Source organism: Podarcis pityusensis, assembly GCF_964106645.2.
Source record: "Podarcis pityusensis genome assembly, chromosome: 16".
NCBI classification, from domain to species: Eukaryota; Metazoa; Chordata; class Lepidosauria; order Squamata; family Lacertidae; genus Podarcis; species Podarcis pityusensis.
Genome location: NC_138041.1, coordinates 37,433,348 through 37,451,269, shown reverse-complemented (window position 1 = coordinate 37,451,269; position 17,922 = coordinate 37,433,348). Strand labels below are relative to the sequence as shown.

The 17,922-nt window shown below is 45.6% G+C and overlaps 1 protein-coding gene across 2 annotated transcripts in view; it reads left to right on the top strand.

The window, feature by feature from the left end:
* Positions 1 to 17,922, top strand: part of MLXIP (MLX interacting protein) — a 58,065-nt gene that overhangs the window by 28,416 nt on the left and 11,727 nt on the right. Inside the window, exons 2-12 of one of the 2 annotated variants that reach the window (XM_080985110.1) lie at positions 629 to 735; positions 2,687 to 2,772; positions 3,370 to 3,459; positions 5,001 to 5,042; positions 5,709 to 5,880; positions 7,891 to 7,974; positions 8,756 to 8,853; positions 9,945 to 10,602; positions 13,971 to 14,092; positions 14,211 to 14,400; positions 17,039 to 17,151. In XM_080985110.1, coding sequence (XP_080841236.1) covers positions 629 to 735; positions 2,687 to 2,772; positions 3,370 to 3,459; positions 5,001 to 5,042; positions 5,709 to 5,880; positions 7,891 to 7,974; positions 8,756 to 8,853; positions 9,945 to 10,602; positions 13,971 to 14,092; positions 14,211 to 14,400; positions 17,039 to 17,151 — 1,762 coding nt within the window. The remainder of the gene's footprint in view (positions 1 to 628; positions 736 to 2,686; positions 2,773 to 3,369; positions 3,460 to 5,000; positions 5,043 to 5,708; positions 5,881 to 7,890; positions 7,975 to 8,755; positions 8,854 to 9,944; positions 10,603 to 13,970; positions 14,093 to 14,210; positions 14,401 to 17,038; positions 17,152 to 17,922) is intronic. The other variant, XM_080985111.1, reaches the window with a different exon arrangement.

The window sequence follows — 17,922 nt, the reverse complement described above, 5'->3', positions numbered from 1 at the left end:
GTTCCGTTGCGCCAGAAGCGCTTTAGTCCTGCTGGCCACATGACCCGGAAAGCTGTCTGTGGTCAAACGTTGGCTCCCTTGGTCTAAAGCGAGATGAGCGCTGCAACCCCATAGTCTCCTTTGATTGGACTTAACCGTCCAGGGGTCCTTTACCTTTACCCTTACCTATAGGAGAACAAGGGAGGTGTTCATTGTGAGTTCCGGCACCCCTTTTTCTAGAAAAATAGCACTGACTATACCCCAAATCCAGAAACTAGCACAGTGATCAAAAGGGATGTGGCTCTTTTAAGGCACATATTCGCCAGAACAGAACAGAACAGAATATCTAAATATCTGCTGCCTAATTAAAAAAGTTGTATGTGAGCAGGGCTGGTTGGAGTAGAAACATGGGTTTGCCCTGGCATCAAGACAGACTATAGTAAGGAGTTTCAATGTCCCCATGAGTCACAGCTTGTCCCCTTTAGCTCTGCTTTCAGGCCTGGTCAGAATTAAAACTCAGGCCCAGGCAGAGGACACTAGGTAGCCTTCAAAGCTGTCAGCCTGGTGTGCTGATCTTTGCTTTGTTTTGCTTCAGAATACATTGTATATTATTGTTGTTTAAATCTGAACCTTCTCTGCTTTGTTGCAGCGGCAAGTTGGTTTCACCCAAGTGGAAGAATTTCAAAGGCCTGAAGCTTCAGTGTAGGGATAAAATCCGGCTCAACAACGCCATCTGGAGGGCTTGGTACATTCAGTGTAAGTTCTGCCCATCCTAAATGTGTTTGGGTGCTTTGGGAAAATCCACACATTAGTACGTGGCCAGCCTGGGACTTTTGTTCGTTTATTACATATCATATGCCTTGTCCTCTTTCAGGGTGTGCAGGCAATATAAGCAGCAATATAAAAGCCTCAACAAAGCAATCTTGTTACACAAAACCAGGAAGAAACATCCCATAGCCAAATCAGGCAGAGGGAGCAACTTCTCCGTTGTGTCAGATACCAGTTGAAGGCAGAATCTCAGCCTTTCCTAGGAACCCCAGTAATGCCAGCGGCAGGGAAGTCTCCCTTTGGAGAAAGCTCCATGGTTTAGGCTCCACCACTGGAAAGGTTCTGTCTCCTCTAACCCCCTCCATGCTTTAGAGGGCAGGGGGATGTGGGGCCAAGGCCTGCTCACCCATTCTTTGTTCCCTAGGAATTTGCCCGTGGTGAGAACAAGGCCATCTGCCCCTCCTTTGGTTCCTCTCCTCTCTGTGGATAGCATCTCTGTTCTTTTTATTTTAATATTATTGAAAGTAACCTTGAACATTTTTAATTGAATGGTGAGGTTTCATTTTAAATTAAAATTAAAAGGGAATGGTTGAACCTGAAAACACCCTAAACATGATGTCTCCCTGGTTCAGTTGTTCACTACCGTAGATTCCGGCGTATAAGACGACTTTTTAACCCCGGAAAAGAGGTTAAAAAGTCGGGGGTCGTCTTATACGCCGGGTATGGCTGCAGTGGGTGGCGGGCTCTGCTCTGCACCGGAAGGAAGCTGCCTGGCGATGCTAAGCCGGCTTCACTGGGCGGCTTCCTCCCAGCGTGGAGCCCGCCGCCCACTGCCGCTGCCCAACGAAGCTGCCAAAGCGTATAAGACAACCCCCCAAATTGGCAGCTGCCAATTTGGGGGGTCGTCTTATACGCCCAGTCGCCTAATACGCCGGAATCTACAGTACTTCTCCCAGTGATGTGGGGTCTCTCGTGATGTCCTTCACTTCTGCCTGTGGTGAGGCGAGACTTGGGAGAGGAAGCATATAAGTCTGAGGCCTGCTTCTAGGGACTTAGGAAGCTGCCTTACACCAAGTTACACCCTTGGTCCATCTAGCTCTGTATTGTCTACCTGGACATGCTGGGGATGGAACCTAGAATCTTCTGCATGCAAAGCAGGTGTTCTACCGCTGAGCTTTGGCCCTTCCCCACTCCTGTCAATTTCAGTTTCTCATTTTTCCATCTTAAGTTCAGTTTTTGCCATTTCTAAATCAGTTTGCAGTTTTAAAAAAATCCCCACAAATCTTCAAGTGCATAATCACGTGCATATATCCAGGTATGTGTGAATATTTTTATGCACATTTGCCCAACATGCTGATTTCTGCACATTGTTTTCATTAATGCACAAATTTTCATGCAAATTTTTTCCTAATACATTTTTATTTATTTAACAGAATTTATATACTGCTTAATTGTGAAGAAAACCTCTTAAGTCATCTACATAGCATTTAAATTATATATTATAATATTATATGCTTTTTTGTAAGCATTTCTTCGTTGTAAAACTGTAAAGCAAAATTCAGAGAATTGCAGATTTCAAAGGATAGCTGTGTTTTGGTTTACACATTGATTGAAGAAATGTGAATTAGGTAAGTGAGTTTCTCCTCCAGCCTTCCTTATGATCTCTCTCTGTGTGCATACAAAAACCAGCCCTTTATGGAGAAGATTGGAAGGTTCCCTACTGAATTTCTGTTGTGTACAGTAGCTGAATTCTGCTCCTCATGCCACACTTTGCTTTTTGTTTCTTTCTTAACACTTGTGCAGAATCTGGCATGTGCACATCCCTGGTTCTTTAACAGTGGAAGTCCTGCTTTGTGGCTTACTTAGCATGGCAGTCAAATCTAACCTGGCTTGCTCCCCCTAGAGATGTGCACTGCTAACGCTCTGGTTCATGTTGCAGATCTGGAGAAGCGGAAGAACCCTGTGTGCCACTTTGTGACTCCCCTGGATGGTTCTGTGGAGGTAGATGAGCACCGGCGCCCTGAGGTACATCAGGCAGAGAAAAATGTGACTGTGGTACAGCAGATATCTCTTCATGCTGTGGGCTAATCTCATTTTATGCTGCTTTCACCTGAATTGCCTTTGCTTATCTGCCCCTTCCTGTCTTTCCATAGTTCTCTGTTGTGTTTTGACACTGGGGTAGAGAGTGGGGTAAGGAGCACAACAAATCAGTACATAAGCAAATGCACGTATTTGAATGTAGGCTTCCTTTCAGTTCTGGGTGGGCAGATGGTGTGTCAGATGCTAGAGGCCAGGTGGTGTAGTTTGTTAAGGGTGCTAAGAGTTATTTGAGATCCCTATTCCCCTCAGAGCTACAATTCCCACAGTTCCCTGGGGAAATGGATTGGTTCTTAAACCTCTTTGGGAATTGCAACCTTCCCAGAGCCCAATAAGCAAGGAAAACCTGGTGGGTAGGTAGGTGGTAGAGAAATAAATGAAGAGTGGGGAATGGGTTTCTCCCACTCTCTGTTTATTGTTTCCTCCCTGCCCCCTGTGCCCACGAAAGGTTGCAATCGCGTGTGTAAAGTGAGCACAAGTGATGGGCCCACTGTACTTTATTTTTTAAACATTTTTCTTCCTCAGGCTATTGCAACAGAAGGGAAGTATTGGAAACGGCGGATAGAAGTAGTAATCCGAGAGTACCACAAGTGGAGAACCTACTTCAAAAAAAGGGTATGTTTTTTCACACCCAGTTTTCTATTTGGAAGTAGATCAGTATCTTCTCAATTGCCTCCAGAAAGGAAGGAGAAGTTTCAGCTTACCAATGAAGGCTTAAGAATGAAAAGGGTTGGTAATTCAACTGTATTAGTAGAAATATGCTGGCCCCAGACAATAAAATGTTAATTTTGTACTGATTTGTGCATTCTGTTGTCACTCATATTGTCCTGGTTCACCTGAATAGTCCAAGTATCATCGAACTGTAGAGTTGGAAGGGACCCCGAGGGTCATCTAGCCTGCAATGCAGGAATCCCAACTGCATCATACATGACAGGTGGTCATCCAACCTGTGGCAAGAATTTGCTTCTATACCACACTGTTCGTTAACCCAGGTGAGGGATCTTTTAAATAAAACATGCAACCAAGGAAATGAATTCAAGTCCAGTAACCAGGAAGAACCCAGAATTTATTGTAGCTATTGCAGTAGGGCAGAGCTCAACTCAACGCAGTTGTTCTATCCAAATGGCCAGTTAAGAAGAATTAGAACAAGTAGATAAATAGGTACCGCTCCGGTGGGAAGGTAAACGGCGTTTCCATGCGCTGCTCTGGTTCACTAGAAGCAACTTAGTCATGCTGGCCACAAGACCCGGAAGCTGTACGCAGGCTCCCTCAGCCAATAAAGCGAGATGAGCGCCGCAACCCCAGAGTTGGCCATGACCGGACCTAATGATCAGGGGTCCCTTTACCTTTTTATTATAGGTAAAGCACACAAAGAGAGTCCTAAAACTTCTAAATATTCTTAAAACATAAACATCCTTCTACATACATCAGGAAAGATTGCAGGTCATAGGATGGTAAACATGCATGGCTCCATACTGTGATCTGCTCCCCCGCAATTACCTTATTTTTCCGTGTATAAGACTAGGTTTCCCCCCTGAAAAATAATGTCAAAAATTAGGGGGCATCTTATACACGGATAGTAGGGGCTTCTTATACATCGGGGCATCTTATACACGGAAAAATACAGTACCTTGGGGTGCCCCAGGTAGCCAGGCCTTTTGAGCCTCTAATGTCACATTTCTATCACTGTTCCCCTGGCAACCAGGTCTTTGTTGAGTTGTTGACATTGCTTCCTTTATCTCTCATCCCTTGCTTCTCCTTTCTCCCAGGAAACTTCAAGGATAGCTGTTTTTAAACTCCTAACTCATGCAAACTCATGATAGACTTGGAATAACATCCTAGAGGGTCACTTTCAGGATTAGATAGGGTTTCTTGTTCATGGCCCAGATCTCGCTGGAACTTGGTGCCACTGCCTGAAGCGTTTCTCTGCTGGCAGCCAGGTGAGCAGAGAGCCTGTGGTGGCACAGCCTCTCTTGGGCTTATGCCTCTCTTTGCGGCTGCCTCACCCTACCTCATGGGCAGACCAGCTCTGACTGATAAAATACTTTGCTTCAAGGCAGTAAGAATCCCTCACACAAATAGGAGCTCCAGTTCATGGTAACTTTAGAACTGTGTTGTAATTCTGTTGGGGAAAAAAATCTCTTTTTCTTCTTCAGTTGCAGAAACATAAAGATGAAGACCTCTCCAGCTTGGTCCGGGTAGGTGTTGAGTTAGCTCTTGTTTTGTTTGTTGTTGGTTAGGCCTGAAAGTATTTAAAAAGTGAAATCCCAGCCCTGTTAAGTAGAAGGTATTCCTCTTCTTATTTTGCTTAAAAATTAGGTGTGAAACCAGGGCAGTCTGCAGGTCAGAGGGGAAGTGAGGGGTGCTGTAACCAGTAAAATTCCCTGAATTGCTACAGTTGAGCACCATTTTGCATTCCAAAGTTCTTTAATGGTCCTATTGATTATTCTATAGAAAATCCACTATGAGTTGGGTTTTTCTTGCTCACAGCTGCAGCTGAGCCAACCAGGATGCCCATGACTTAACTGAGAGATGTGCGTCAAGGTCTCCTTGAAAGAAACCATATCCCCAAAGATTTGCTCATTTCAGAATGTGCTCTGTGACTCTCCTCTCAATTGAGAGAGAAAGGAAATTGCTGAGTTTTATGCCTTGTGGCTCCTTGCGAGCTGGGTGCAGCTCCAGACTCTCCTGCTTCTTTTAATGTATTATTTTTGTTATAAAATGTATTTTAAAAGAAACTCAAGGTGTCGTACAATCCAAACCGCAAAGACAGTAATACAAAACATGACAGTCCCCACTAAAATTGCAAATACTGACATCCAAACTGGGCCCTGTTTTAACTTTTCCCTCCCTCCCCTGACCAGGATGATGACACGTTCCTCTGGCACAAAGAGACATATGGCAGGGAAACACCAGTCCCTATGGAACTGGACTGCCTCTTCAGCACAGACATGCTTATGTCAGAGCTGCCAGACACCCTCTTCTCCACACTGTCATCTCACCAGCCGCTCTCTTGGCCAAATCCCAGAGAGATAGGTAAGAGAAGCTTGCCCTTTCCTGGATCATCTGTGGAGAAGGAATTCCACAGGATAGGCTTCCAAGTTCTTTCCTGTTTTGGGGGGCGTGGGAGCGAGGAAGTACCTTGCAGTCTTACTTCCAAATGTGCTTCCTGGCAGCCACCAATATTGGGATAGTTTAAAAAAAGACCATAGCATCTTGCCTTGGAACATTTTAAAGGTTTATCTCTTGACTATACATAGAATTACATCTCTTCTGTATCTGTGTTTTATTTTTTCTAGTTTCACATTTCTTTTTATTTGCCATATCCATCATTTTTATTGTATTCTGTATGAGTTTATGTCAGTAAGCTTTTAATTTTTTTTTAAAAGATTATCTTCCTTGATCACAGGCCCACCCATGTAGGCGTCGGAGGTTAGGGGAAGAACTTCCAGGCAAATCCCACTCACTTTAGACATTAAACACTTGTTTCTTTCCATTCCTTAAGTTGGGGGGGGGGGAGAGGGCAAAGGTGAGAAATTGGTAGAACCTTGTCTTGAATCTAGAGGTCAAGGTAGATTATTTTCTTTGGAGGAATAGTTTCTAATCCAGACAATAGTCCTTGGTGAGAGGTTCAGTGAAAGAGGCTCTGCGGGGAGGCACTGTGGTTCCAGGCACCCAGATGGTGGTCTGATTCCATGGAAAGAAAGGCAGCTTTCTTTGTGCCTAGCAAACTGCACCCATTACTTCCAACCCGCCCACAAAACACTCAGGCACAGGGGGAGCATTGGCAGTATTCTTGGACATGCTCTCAGTTGATGTGAGGTGGTAGAAAGTGTCCGGAAACCCTCCCATGCCCTGTGTGAGCTGCTCTACTTTATGCGGTCTTCCACACACCCTGCCGAATCTTCAGAAACCCCTTGGGTTTGGGGGACATATTAGGTAGTTGTCAGGGGACTGCCGTTGGAACAGGGGAGGGAGCCAGGGGGGTACAGAGAGCCTCCGACGCTTCTGAGGAGCAGCTCCTCGTCCAGCGGTGGGGAAAGCCACACCTCCAGTGGAGCACAGTGGGAAGGAGGGAGCCAAGCGAGGGGAGGGCTCAAAGATCCTACTGAGAGCCCAAGCGCCTCACCTAGCCTGGCTGGGCAGGAGGCAGAGACGCCGTTTCTGTCGCCCAGCTTACGCAGAGGGGAGAAACATAAGGAGGGGAGGCGGAGATTTGGGGTGTCCCAAGTTCTTATGTTGGGGGAGAAACTGGAAGGGGCCACTCCTGGAATCTGCAAGTGACTAAGACGGACATGAACTTTGTGTTTCTGCACTATAAATAATTTGCACCAAATAAAACCTGCTAAAGACAGGTCAGAGCCCTGCCTGGTTACTCACGAGCAACCACTACCAGCATCTGACATTAGTGTAGAAATTGTTTCCTGAAAATAGGAAGTTTGATCATCACTGCCTCGGAGGGGAAGCAACCATGTTTTGTACCATGCCGCCATCAGTTTCCCAGCTTTTCAGATCACAATGTTGCTCTTGTTATGCAAATGGGGAGGGTAGCAATAGGAGACAGAAAACACAGAGAAGTTGGCCTGGCGCTGGTGCTGTATCCCAGGGGGCCCAAACTCCAGGTATTAGTTGTTGGGCTCCAGATCTCCTGCTCCCCACCCCCCACCCCCGCACACCTTGCTTTTGGGCAGTTGGGCACACTGGTGCGGTATTGGCGATGCCTGTACCACCCTCAACCTCAGTTTCCCAGAGTCTTCCATACTAAGTGTATTCAGCACAGTGCCCAGATGTTGTGGACTACAATTCCTATTATCCCTGGCCATTGGTCATGCTGCCTTGGGCTTATGGGAGCTGTATTCCAAAGCATTAGAGGGCACCACAGAGAATCAAGAACAGGGTTAGCTAAACTGGTGCTTTCCTTATGCTGCAGGACTACAACTCCCATCATCCCTGACCATTGGCCATGCTGATTGTGGCTGGCCAGCACCCTGGTCTAGAAGCTCTCCGGTACACCTTCTCACTCTTTTTCTCTTTGAAATTTTCCAGCACACTTAGGAAATGCTGACATGATTCAGCCAGGACTCAGCCCTCTCCAACCAAACTGTATGGATACTTTCGAGTTTTTTCAAGGTAAGAATTTTGCAGGGGTTACACACTCTTGTTTGCCAGCACAGATTTCCCCTGGTATCGTTTATGAAGCTGAATATTGAAAGTATTAGGCTATGCTAAAGTTTTGCTGCATTGCCCTCTGATATCTGGATTTTGGAGTATCCAGAGTTTGTTCCTATAAGGCGTAGTTCCTCCAAGAGGAGGTATGTACTGTTCCACTGGTTTTAGACTGACAGTCAACATTTGGGTGTGATTAACATCACCAGCAACACCACCGTACTGAGAATAGAGGTGCATTCCATTTAGCATCATTGCTTCTATTCAGAGTTTAGGGGGTATGAACATTGACCCTTCTGTAGGCAAAGCAGCAGTACCCTCACTGGGCAATGGACCTCTCTCTCTAGATTGGTCTGCACATGTGGAAGAATGCTGAAGGGGTAGAATGGCCCTGTTGTTGTTGTTATTGTGGTCGTCGTAATCACCACCTTTACTTGGGTTTTATTGTTGGATTGTAAGCCTTTCGAAAGGCAGAGCGAAAGTCTTAATAAAAATATGTAACAGTGGTTAAGCTACTTGGGATAGCTTGCATTAAAAGTAGGACAACTATGTACTGAAATAAATAGAAATGAAATAAAAATAGGTTTTTAGTGTGGAAGGTGTTCTTTTCTTTTTTATTTCCTGGTGCGTAACAAAGGTTTTTTGTTTATTTAAATCCAGCTTGGCAAAGTGCAGCTGTAAAATGAATAAGAATATCCAGAAGTGATTGTAATATTTGCCTCCCCCCCCCCCAATCTTTGCCCAGATCTTTTCTCTTCCAGTCGTCCTAGTTACTTCAATGCAACCCCCATCACTCCTACTGCCAGCTCTGCCCTGGAAGACACCTGCAGCCATTCTTCCCAGGTAAGGATGGGGAAGAATTGTTGCTCAGTGGCAGTTAGAGTGTGTGCTTTGCATGAGGAAAGTTTAGTCTCCCTGCAAGGTAGATAGGTGCTGACAGCTAGTGAGTAAATAATACTGTGTGAGGTAGATCTCAGTCACCTGACTCAGTAGAAGCAGTTTCCTAAGAAGTCTTCCTAGAGTCAAGGTAGTCTGGTCTTTGATTTTCATGTGCATTCTCCATGCCTTTGGGCTGTCAGCCGGTCAGCACCACAGCTGGGCATATTTATCTGAACAAATATTCCCAGATGACTTTTATTTATTTATCTGAATTTATAAAATATCCTTAGGATAATTCTAAGCAGCATGGCTTCTATTAATTCAGAATGAGTTGGTGCCCATTTTGGACTCATATAACTATAGATCTTACCACATGAGCTGGTGTGTATGTGACTCTAGCTGTTTGGTCCTAACTGTGATCACCTGTGAGTATGAAAAGTAGGCGCAGATGATGAAGCAGGGACATTTTTGTAACTCAAGTTAGGAGTGTGTGCGTTTTTCTTTCAGGCCACAAGTTACTTGTTACTTACAGTTTTGTTCTGCCCTTCTTCCATTCCTCCCATTCTATCTACACAGCAATCTTGTGAGGTAGGCTAGGCCAAGAGATCAAGTGTCCCAGGGTCACCTAACAAGTTTCCATATAAAGCAGGGACTTGAACCCAGATCTCCCCAGTCGAAGGCTGGGCAACTGACGTAATGCAAATGGGTGCCCTTTAGGTGTTGCTGGACTACAAGTCCTATCATCTTTTACCTTTTGTAATTCTGATTAAGGCTGCTGGGAATTGTAGTCCAACAGCATCTGATGGGCAACAGTTTGGCTATCTCTGCTCTATTCACTCTAGCAGGCAGGCTGTAATAAGTAACATGGTTTTATCTTAATAGCTAATAATGGAGCAGGGAAGAGCATGTAACTTTAGTAAGAATTACTTGTGATGGTGGGTAATGCCAACAGTGGAGTCCGATCTGGGTCCTATTTCTCTCCCCCAATACTTACCAGTTTAGAAATATCTTGGTATCTGGCCACATTTAACGTGCCTCTTCCCTCTCTTTTTCAGACATCCGACCTCTCTTCGGGTTCTTTGCCCAACACACTTCCCCCAGTGAACCTCAGCGAAGGGCTTGTCACCACCCCAGTTCCTGCCCCTATCATTCCCTCTGCAACGGACGTTGGTGCCGACCAGTGCCTTGGCCTGAGGAGTGGGACGGACTCCTTCCTGCAGCCCTCCAACTTCAATTCTGAACCCCCTCTGAGCAGCCAGCCACAGTTCCTGTCTCCATTCCCGGCTCTGGTGCCGCTCCTTCAGCCAGGCGTGCTGCCGCAGACGCTGCCGCAGCAGACTGCGCTACCTCTGAATGCCGGCATGGCTTCCCAGGGGTCCATGTTTGCTGCTTCAGAGGTCCCAAAGTTTGGGCTCAAATCTTCGGTGATCACTCACACAGCCTCAGCCACTCCGACGCACAATGTCCCAGCCACCACCTTCAGCCAGAGCCAGGCTGGCCTCCTGGCAACCCAGCAGCCAGGGGGAGGAGTGCCTTGCAGCCTGACCCTCCAGACTGCCGTGGCACAAAGACAGCCTCTGCTGCAGCCACGTCCCACCTTTGCGCTCCCAGTGGCCAGTGGCGGGACGAGGTCCAAGAAGCTGCAAAAGATCGTGCCTGCTCGAAAGCCAGAAACCGTCTCCTTGGTCTTGAAAGATGCCTTCATTGCCCCAGGTGAGTGGTCCTGGAGTGCCCCGTTGGGTTGGGGCCAGGTGCAGTCAGGCATCACAAGTGCTACCAGTCTGTCTGCAAACAAGGGTTATGGTGTTTGGGTGCTTGCCAGTCTGTCTCTGTGTGTGTCAGGCACCCTGCAAGTCTGGGGACAAACCTTCATCCTGAAAAATATTCCTCAGATACTCAGCATACTGTTTTAGGTGAGTTCAAAAGGGCCTGTGTGGAGACAGTGGGATGTTTGACTTTTAAATAGCAGACCTTGGTAAAGATGAAAAAGTCATATATAGATAGGTCAGTCAGTTGCCTCCAGGAATCCCACAAGCAGGCCATAAAAGGAAGAACCCACTCTTCAGAGGCATCTCCCTCCCTTCCATATCGCAAACTGTTTATGAAACTCCCCACAACGTTATGGGGTGGTAATCGACTGCTCAGGACACACAAAGCCTCCTTGGCCATGTGCAACTAGTCACATGGAACTTTGACTCCTGTTCCAGGTTTATAAACTAACAGTGTGGCATCAGGCGTGGAGAAAAATAACACTAGGGCAACTACAGTGGTACCTCGGGTTAAGAACTTAATTCGTTCTGAGGTTCGTTCTTAACCTGAAACTGTTCTTAACCTGTGGTACCACTTTAGCTAATGGGGCCTCCCACTGCCGCCACACGATTTCTGTTCTCATCCTGAAGCAAAGTTCTTAACCCAATGTACTATTTCTGGGTTAGCGGAGTCTGTAACCTGAAGCTTCTGTAACCCGAGGTACCACTGTAATGCCAAGAGACAGAGTAGTGAGGGCCCTTGAGGGGCAGGGAGGCCACTTTTCTGCTGAGCTGCAGGCAGGAGTGCTATTGGCGTTGCTGCCACCAGACTCTGCTTGAGGCCTTGAGTAGCTGAGCCCAGCCACTTGGGATGGGACATAACCCCCCTCCCCACAAAAATGCATTTTGCTGGCTTCTGTGTAAAATTGTTCATGAAGAAGGAACAAAGAGTAAACACAACCATGCAGGAAGAGTAAAGCAAGTCATTTTTAAAAATAAATATTTCACAGTCCAATTTTGTTATTTTTATTTAAATGCCCAAGTTTCATCAATTTCTTGCTGTCTTTATGAAACCTCCTTTTGCCATATAGGCGCGGGTGCCTGGTGCCACCAGGCTGGCGTATGGTAAGGGGCCACATTAGTTGAACTTGCTCAGGGCAGTGTCCTCCAGCTGGCTCCGCAGAGGCCTTTCTCTGCCCTTGTTCATAACTGCAGCTGGCAGGCATTGAAAATGGGACAGGGGCTTTACTGCTGAGCCTCTCCGGGGGTCTCCACCAGCTCCTGGGTGCCACTGCTGGCCTCCTTGTTATTCAAGAGCTCTGGGCAAGCAACTCTCCCAGTCTGTGACTTGTTTCCCCCTCTTGTAACATGAGGCTACTGACCTGCTTCTGATACATTCCAAAGCTTAATTATTTAATGGGCCTGAAAGCCTGAACTGAAAGAGATAATTTTTAAGATCTCAGCTTTCTCCACAGGATGGTGCCAGCTAATCAGCTGGAGCTGTTCTTCTCTTTTTGTAATTTTGACATTATTTGTATTATTTTAAAAGACTGTTTTGGATAATTGAGAATAACAGAGATTTCACAATGTTAAAGTTCATACTTTAAAGCTGTAGATAAGTAAGACTGATGTATCGGTTCAAACACTCATTTGCTATTTTGTTTTTCATGTAGAGTGTCACAGCAAATATCCTAGAGAAGTGTGATGGTTTTGATACTTCAGTAATGGCTTTAGTTTCCAAAAGGGTGCATTCGGGGATAGATGCGTTGTGTTGGGATTTCCATAGAGCACCATTGTGGCAAAATGGCAAACCTACCTCATGTTCTTAGTCTGTAGTCCCTGTGCCTCACAGAAATAAATACTTAAGCCTGTGTTCAGATCTTGCAGTCAGGAATAGGTACAATCAGGAACCAGAGCTTCCCTCCTGCCCTGCTGTGGGTTGAGCTCTCCTTTCACACACACACACTCCTTTACTTGTCTAAATTACACACATAGGCCCCAAATACCTGAAAGACCAACTCTCTCCTTTAAAACATTCTCAGGTGTTAAGATCAGCAGAGGGAAATCCTCTTGGTAGTTCTACCACCCTCAGAAGTTCATGCAAGCAGCCCATAAGAGGGCACTCCCTGTGGCAGCTCCTTGGTTATACTGTATAGTTTCTGATGTGTGCTGAAGATGCTCCTCTTTGTTATTGATTTGTTTGTTAATTAATTTCCCACCCTTTCTCCCAAAAAAGCCCAGGGTAGCAAGTGACAAACATACTAAAACCAGTACAGATGCAGACTGGGGAAAATTTCAGCTTAAAAGGCTTGTTGGAAGATGAAAGTCTACACTAGGCACCAAAAAGACAACCGAGACTGTGTTGGTCTAATATTCCAAGCGAGGGAATTCCTGACATCTGCAGGAGGCCTTCACCTGCAGAATGCAGTGATTGATTGGGTCTATAAGGGGTGAGATAGTCTTTACCTTGGCCTTTGACAACTGAGTGTGTTTTTAAGACCCACCCTGTTCCTGTGACACTAATTTAATCAACCGTGTCATAATTATCTGGCTCCAGCATTTCATTTCCTGTTTCTTTATATCTGTTTCCTCATGCTCTAGACTTGTGCCATTTCTCCTCATTAAATAGCTGGAACTTTTTAAAAACCTGCCATTCTTTTAAAATATACCACTGAGGTGGTAGTTTGTGATTGTCACAGAATCTAGTCAATCAGCGCCTTGCACTAGGAGCCAGAGCTGAATCCTGGCCAAGGGCAGACATGCGCAGCCAACGTCTGCTACAAATGGAAATAACTGTTTGCTCCTGAGCTCAGTTCTTAAGGTTGTACATGTGTGACCAAAAAATGATGAGTGCTGACCCACATCGGGGTTACTACTCACACTATGTCTATATACACTTGAACTGGATTGGACCACATGTGTCACAAAATGAACTGGCCCATATATCAAGTGTACCATGCCATGCCATGGACTGTAATCCAGTTATTTGCACTTCCATCTCTCCATGTTCTGAAGGGCAGTGCAGAGCACAGGAGGCAAAAATCATTGGGTTAGATCAATACTTCCTCGTGGACTATTAGAGTTGGTGGAATATAGTCTCATTGATTTCAACAGGTCTGTTCTAATTCCACAACCACAAATTTTCACTATTAGCCAGGGATAAGCTTATGTGTGGACATGTTGAAAACATAAGAATAATGTCATACTTAAAATGGTGTGTTTTAAATGCTGGATGGAAACGCCCAATGTGGCTCCATCAAAGGATGCTCCTTCCCTAGGTTGTGGTTCTCTTGTTCTTCCTCTCCTGGTTCCTCCTTCTGCTGTGTTTTTCAGCTGCCTTTCAGGGACAGTCCAGAGCTGTGATTGTAACTCCAGCGCCATTGAAAAGAGAAGGGGTTTGGTCCCCAAGGATGTCTCAGCCCAATGTTGTAATTGCACCTTCTGGAATGGCCAGAGTAAGAAGCACAATGTCTGTCTTGGGGCAGGGAATGGGGGAAGGCAGGGCATCTGGTGCTGGGAGGTGCCAACCTACAAGACATGCCTTGCGTTTTTCTCTCTGCATTTTGTTCCCAGGCACCCAGAGCAACAGAATTCCACAGCGGTATTCTGCTCAGCAGCCCAGGCCAGCAGGCTCCAAGCCCCCAGCCAGTCCAAGCTGCTGTTCCGCATCTTTTTTCTTCCAGTGCAATCCAGGAAGTGCTGGTGAAAGGCGAGCAGGCCCCTTCCCACAAGACCTGCTCACAGGTCCCCTCGCCTTCACCCAGTAAGTTGAAGAAATGCAAATCCTGGAATGGAAGCATCCCTTGCTGCATTCAAATGTGCATCAAGAGGATTTGGGCATGGGCATCTGCAAAGATTCAGAGGGCGCTTGATCAGCTCCAGGGAAACTTGAGGGCCTGCTCTGCAGCCTCTGTTTTCAGCACTGGACTCTTCCTGCCGCAGTGCTCTGTTTAACTCATGAGTGCCCCATGTCAGACAGAGAGAGGCCCTCAAGCCACAGTGTGTGGTGGGGAGCTTTGCTCCTCAAGGTGTGTCCATCTGTTGAAATGGTTCTTCTGCAGGCACTGATCTGAAAAGTATGAAGTGATTGATATCCCACAAGGCAATTGCAGAAATCAACTTACGAATGATGGGTGGAAAGAGTTACATATTTGTGTGTTTATTTAAAACATTCTGAAATAAATACTGCCCATTACATTACATAGTAGAGTGCATGGCCATGTATTAAAACTGCTGCTGGAATTGGTGTGATGGAATTTTTATTCTATATTTAATTTAGATTATGGTCTAGTCTTATTTTGGTTAGACTGTATTTTCTAAATTGTTTTAAAACATGTAATCCACCCCAGGAACAACTGATGAAGGGTGGATTTAAAAGGTCCTTAAAATACAGTGGTACCTCAGGATGCGAACTGGATCCGTTCCAGAGCCCCATTCTCATCCTGAACAGAATGTAAGACACGACTGCGCATGTGCGCGGGTCGCGTTTCGCCACTTTCGCGCATGCGCGTGACGTCATTTTGACCATCTGCGCATGCATGAGTGGTGAAACCCAGAAGTAACGTGCTCCGTTACTTCCGGGCCGCCGTGGAGCGCAACCCGAAAATACTTATCCTGAAGTGTATTTATCCCAAGGTATGACTGTAATAGATAAATAGATAAAGAAAACAAATAACCATAACATGAAAACACTTTTAAGTAGACTTAACTTTGGCTAAATTGGCAAAATCTTTTAAAATATCTAGATAAGCTCAAATGTTTTGACTGGAGCCTGAATGGTAGTGTCAGGGCCCAGCTAACCAAACTGGGGGAAGTGCTGTGAAGCTGCTCTTGGTGATATCAGTGTCTGGATAAGTGTATAAATCGTTAGGCAGGCCAGATCTCCCTCTCACACGTGTTCATTCTGACTGCTAGGACCATCCCAGACACAGCAGTCATTACTGTATGAAACTGCTGTTCTGATTGGTAGCAGCCTTACACAGGATCTTGGACAGAGAGCAACCTTTCCCAGAGATTCCTTTGCTTGGAGACTGCAGGGACAGAACATAGAACTTTTCTGTGTGAACAGCATGTACTTTGTTGAACTTTGGTTTGTCTCTTGAGTTCTAGTAGGATACTATGCGCGTGCAAGCATGTGTACATGCTCAGTATTCTAAAGGAGCATGCTTGCCAGGACTGGGGTCTCAGGACAACAGAGAATGGGGAGTAGAGGAAAGGAGCTGTTGTAGCTCACAGGCTGCCTACTGGTGAATAAAAATAAAGTGACATGGCTGCTGTAGAACAAGTGGCTTTCAAGCTTTCTGTCTTAGGGAAACTCTGCCACATCATTTATCCCCTGTGCATCCACTTCGGGCTCCTGAAAAATGACAGAGGATTCTTGCACATGTTCTCAGGCTCATGTTCATTCAGTGCAAGCTTAGTGAACTCTCCCCCTGCTCTGAGTCAGCTAAGAATGCGCCTAGATCACACCCAGCAGTCACTCGTTGCCTTTTTATTGCTTTTATTAAAGATTTTCTTGAGGTTCAAAAGTACATCATCTCTCTTTTCAGATCACAAAGTCCTTTCTACAGATTAGTTATATTCAATGCGAGACATTGATGTTGTGGACAGTTTAAGGTTGGGGGAGAAGAGAGGTGGGGAGGGAGAGTTGTGCACTGGCAGAGGAAAGGACAGTTACTGTGTCCTTTTTAGAGGAAACTTGTTCATTATTACTGACACAGAGAAAAAAATAATGAAGACATTCCAAGGAGCCCCAGATTGGCCTGGTTCACACATAATGCAAGAGCATGGTTTATCAGACTGGCTTAGCATAATGTGTGAACCCAGCCCAGGTTAAAGGTTGCTCATTAACCAAGGTTTGTAGTTGATTCGTAAACCTTAATTAATGTCGTAGGATTATGTGAGAATGTGGTCCGTCTTCTTAACTCTGGTTAAAGAGTCTTCACCAACACAAAAGCTACAGAGTAAAGAGCAGCAGCAAATTCAAACACTCTCAAGAGCTGGCTGGTGTTTTTAACTGCGATGTAATAAACCAAGGATTAAGCGTTTGTCTACCAGGTACCTCATCTGAAACTATGGTTAACATTATCTTCACTTTAGCATTATGTCTGAACCAGACCATTGCATTGAAATTGTATTTTAGTGCTGCTGCTCCTTTAGTTGATTGCACTTGCATCTGTATATTTTGTGTTATGGTTTTATTCCTTGTCCACCTTGAGAGGGCTTTTGCTTTGAAAGGTGGTATAAAAATATTTTAAACAAAATAGATTAATTTTTTTTTAAAGAATGCTCTTCAGAGTATCAAAAAAAATCCCTAGAGAGGTTGCTGCTTGATCATTTAATCTGTTGTCAGGAATTCCCTTGGACTGATTGTGGGTTATCTCCCCCCCTCTCTTTCAAAGGCCGAGAATGTCAGGCCTCGCCATGCCCTTCGGACCTCAGTGCCAGCCCTCAGTCCCCACAGAACAGCTGCTCAGGGAAAACTGCAGCTGATCCTCAGATGACTGCTTTTAAGGTTGGTGGTTTGGCCTTCTGTGGTTCCTTTATTCACCCATCACAGCATTAATGGCCTGGAGGAACCCACTGTTCTGCATGTGATAGCCTGGGATAGGTTGAAGGATGGTTGCTTATATAGTAATAGGATTATTTTACAAAGAATGAGGGCAGGTCATTGCCTCAAGGAGCTTACAGTATAGAAATAAAAGTACAGTGGTACCTCGGGTTAAGTACTTAATTCCTTCCGGAGGTCCGTTCTTAACCTGAAACTGTTCTTAACCTGAAGCACCACTTTAGCTAATGGGGCCTCCTGCTGCCGCCGCGCCACCGGAGCACAATTTCTGTTCTCATCCTGAAGCAAAGTTCTTAACCCGAGGTACTGTTTCTGGGTTAGTGGAGTCTGTAACCTGAAGCATATGTAACCTGAAGTGTATGTAACCCAAGGTACCACTGTACAATGAAGATTGCAGAGGAAGTGGAGGGAAAGGTTTATTTTTCTTACACATCCCTGGTCTTATTTACATTAAGGCAGCCTTTGCCAACCTGGTGCCCTCCAGTTGTTTTGAACTGCAGCTCCCATCAGCGCCATCCAGCACAGTCTAAGGGGTGCTGTAGTGCAAAACATCTGGAGGGCACCAGGTTGGCAAAGGCTGCCTTAAGCCAAAAGGATGACAGGGCTGCTTTGGAGTCTTCGCCCTGGTTGTCATTGAGTCCAGCGAATTCTGAACCTTCCTAACCAACCTTTTTCTGTGGCCTGGCTGCTCCTTGGCTTGTTCACAGCTGCTGGTCT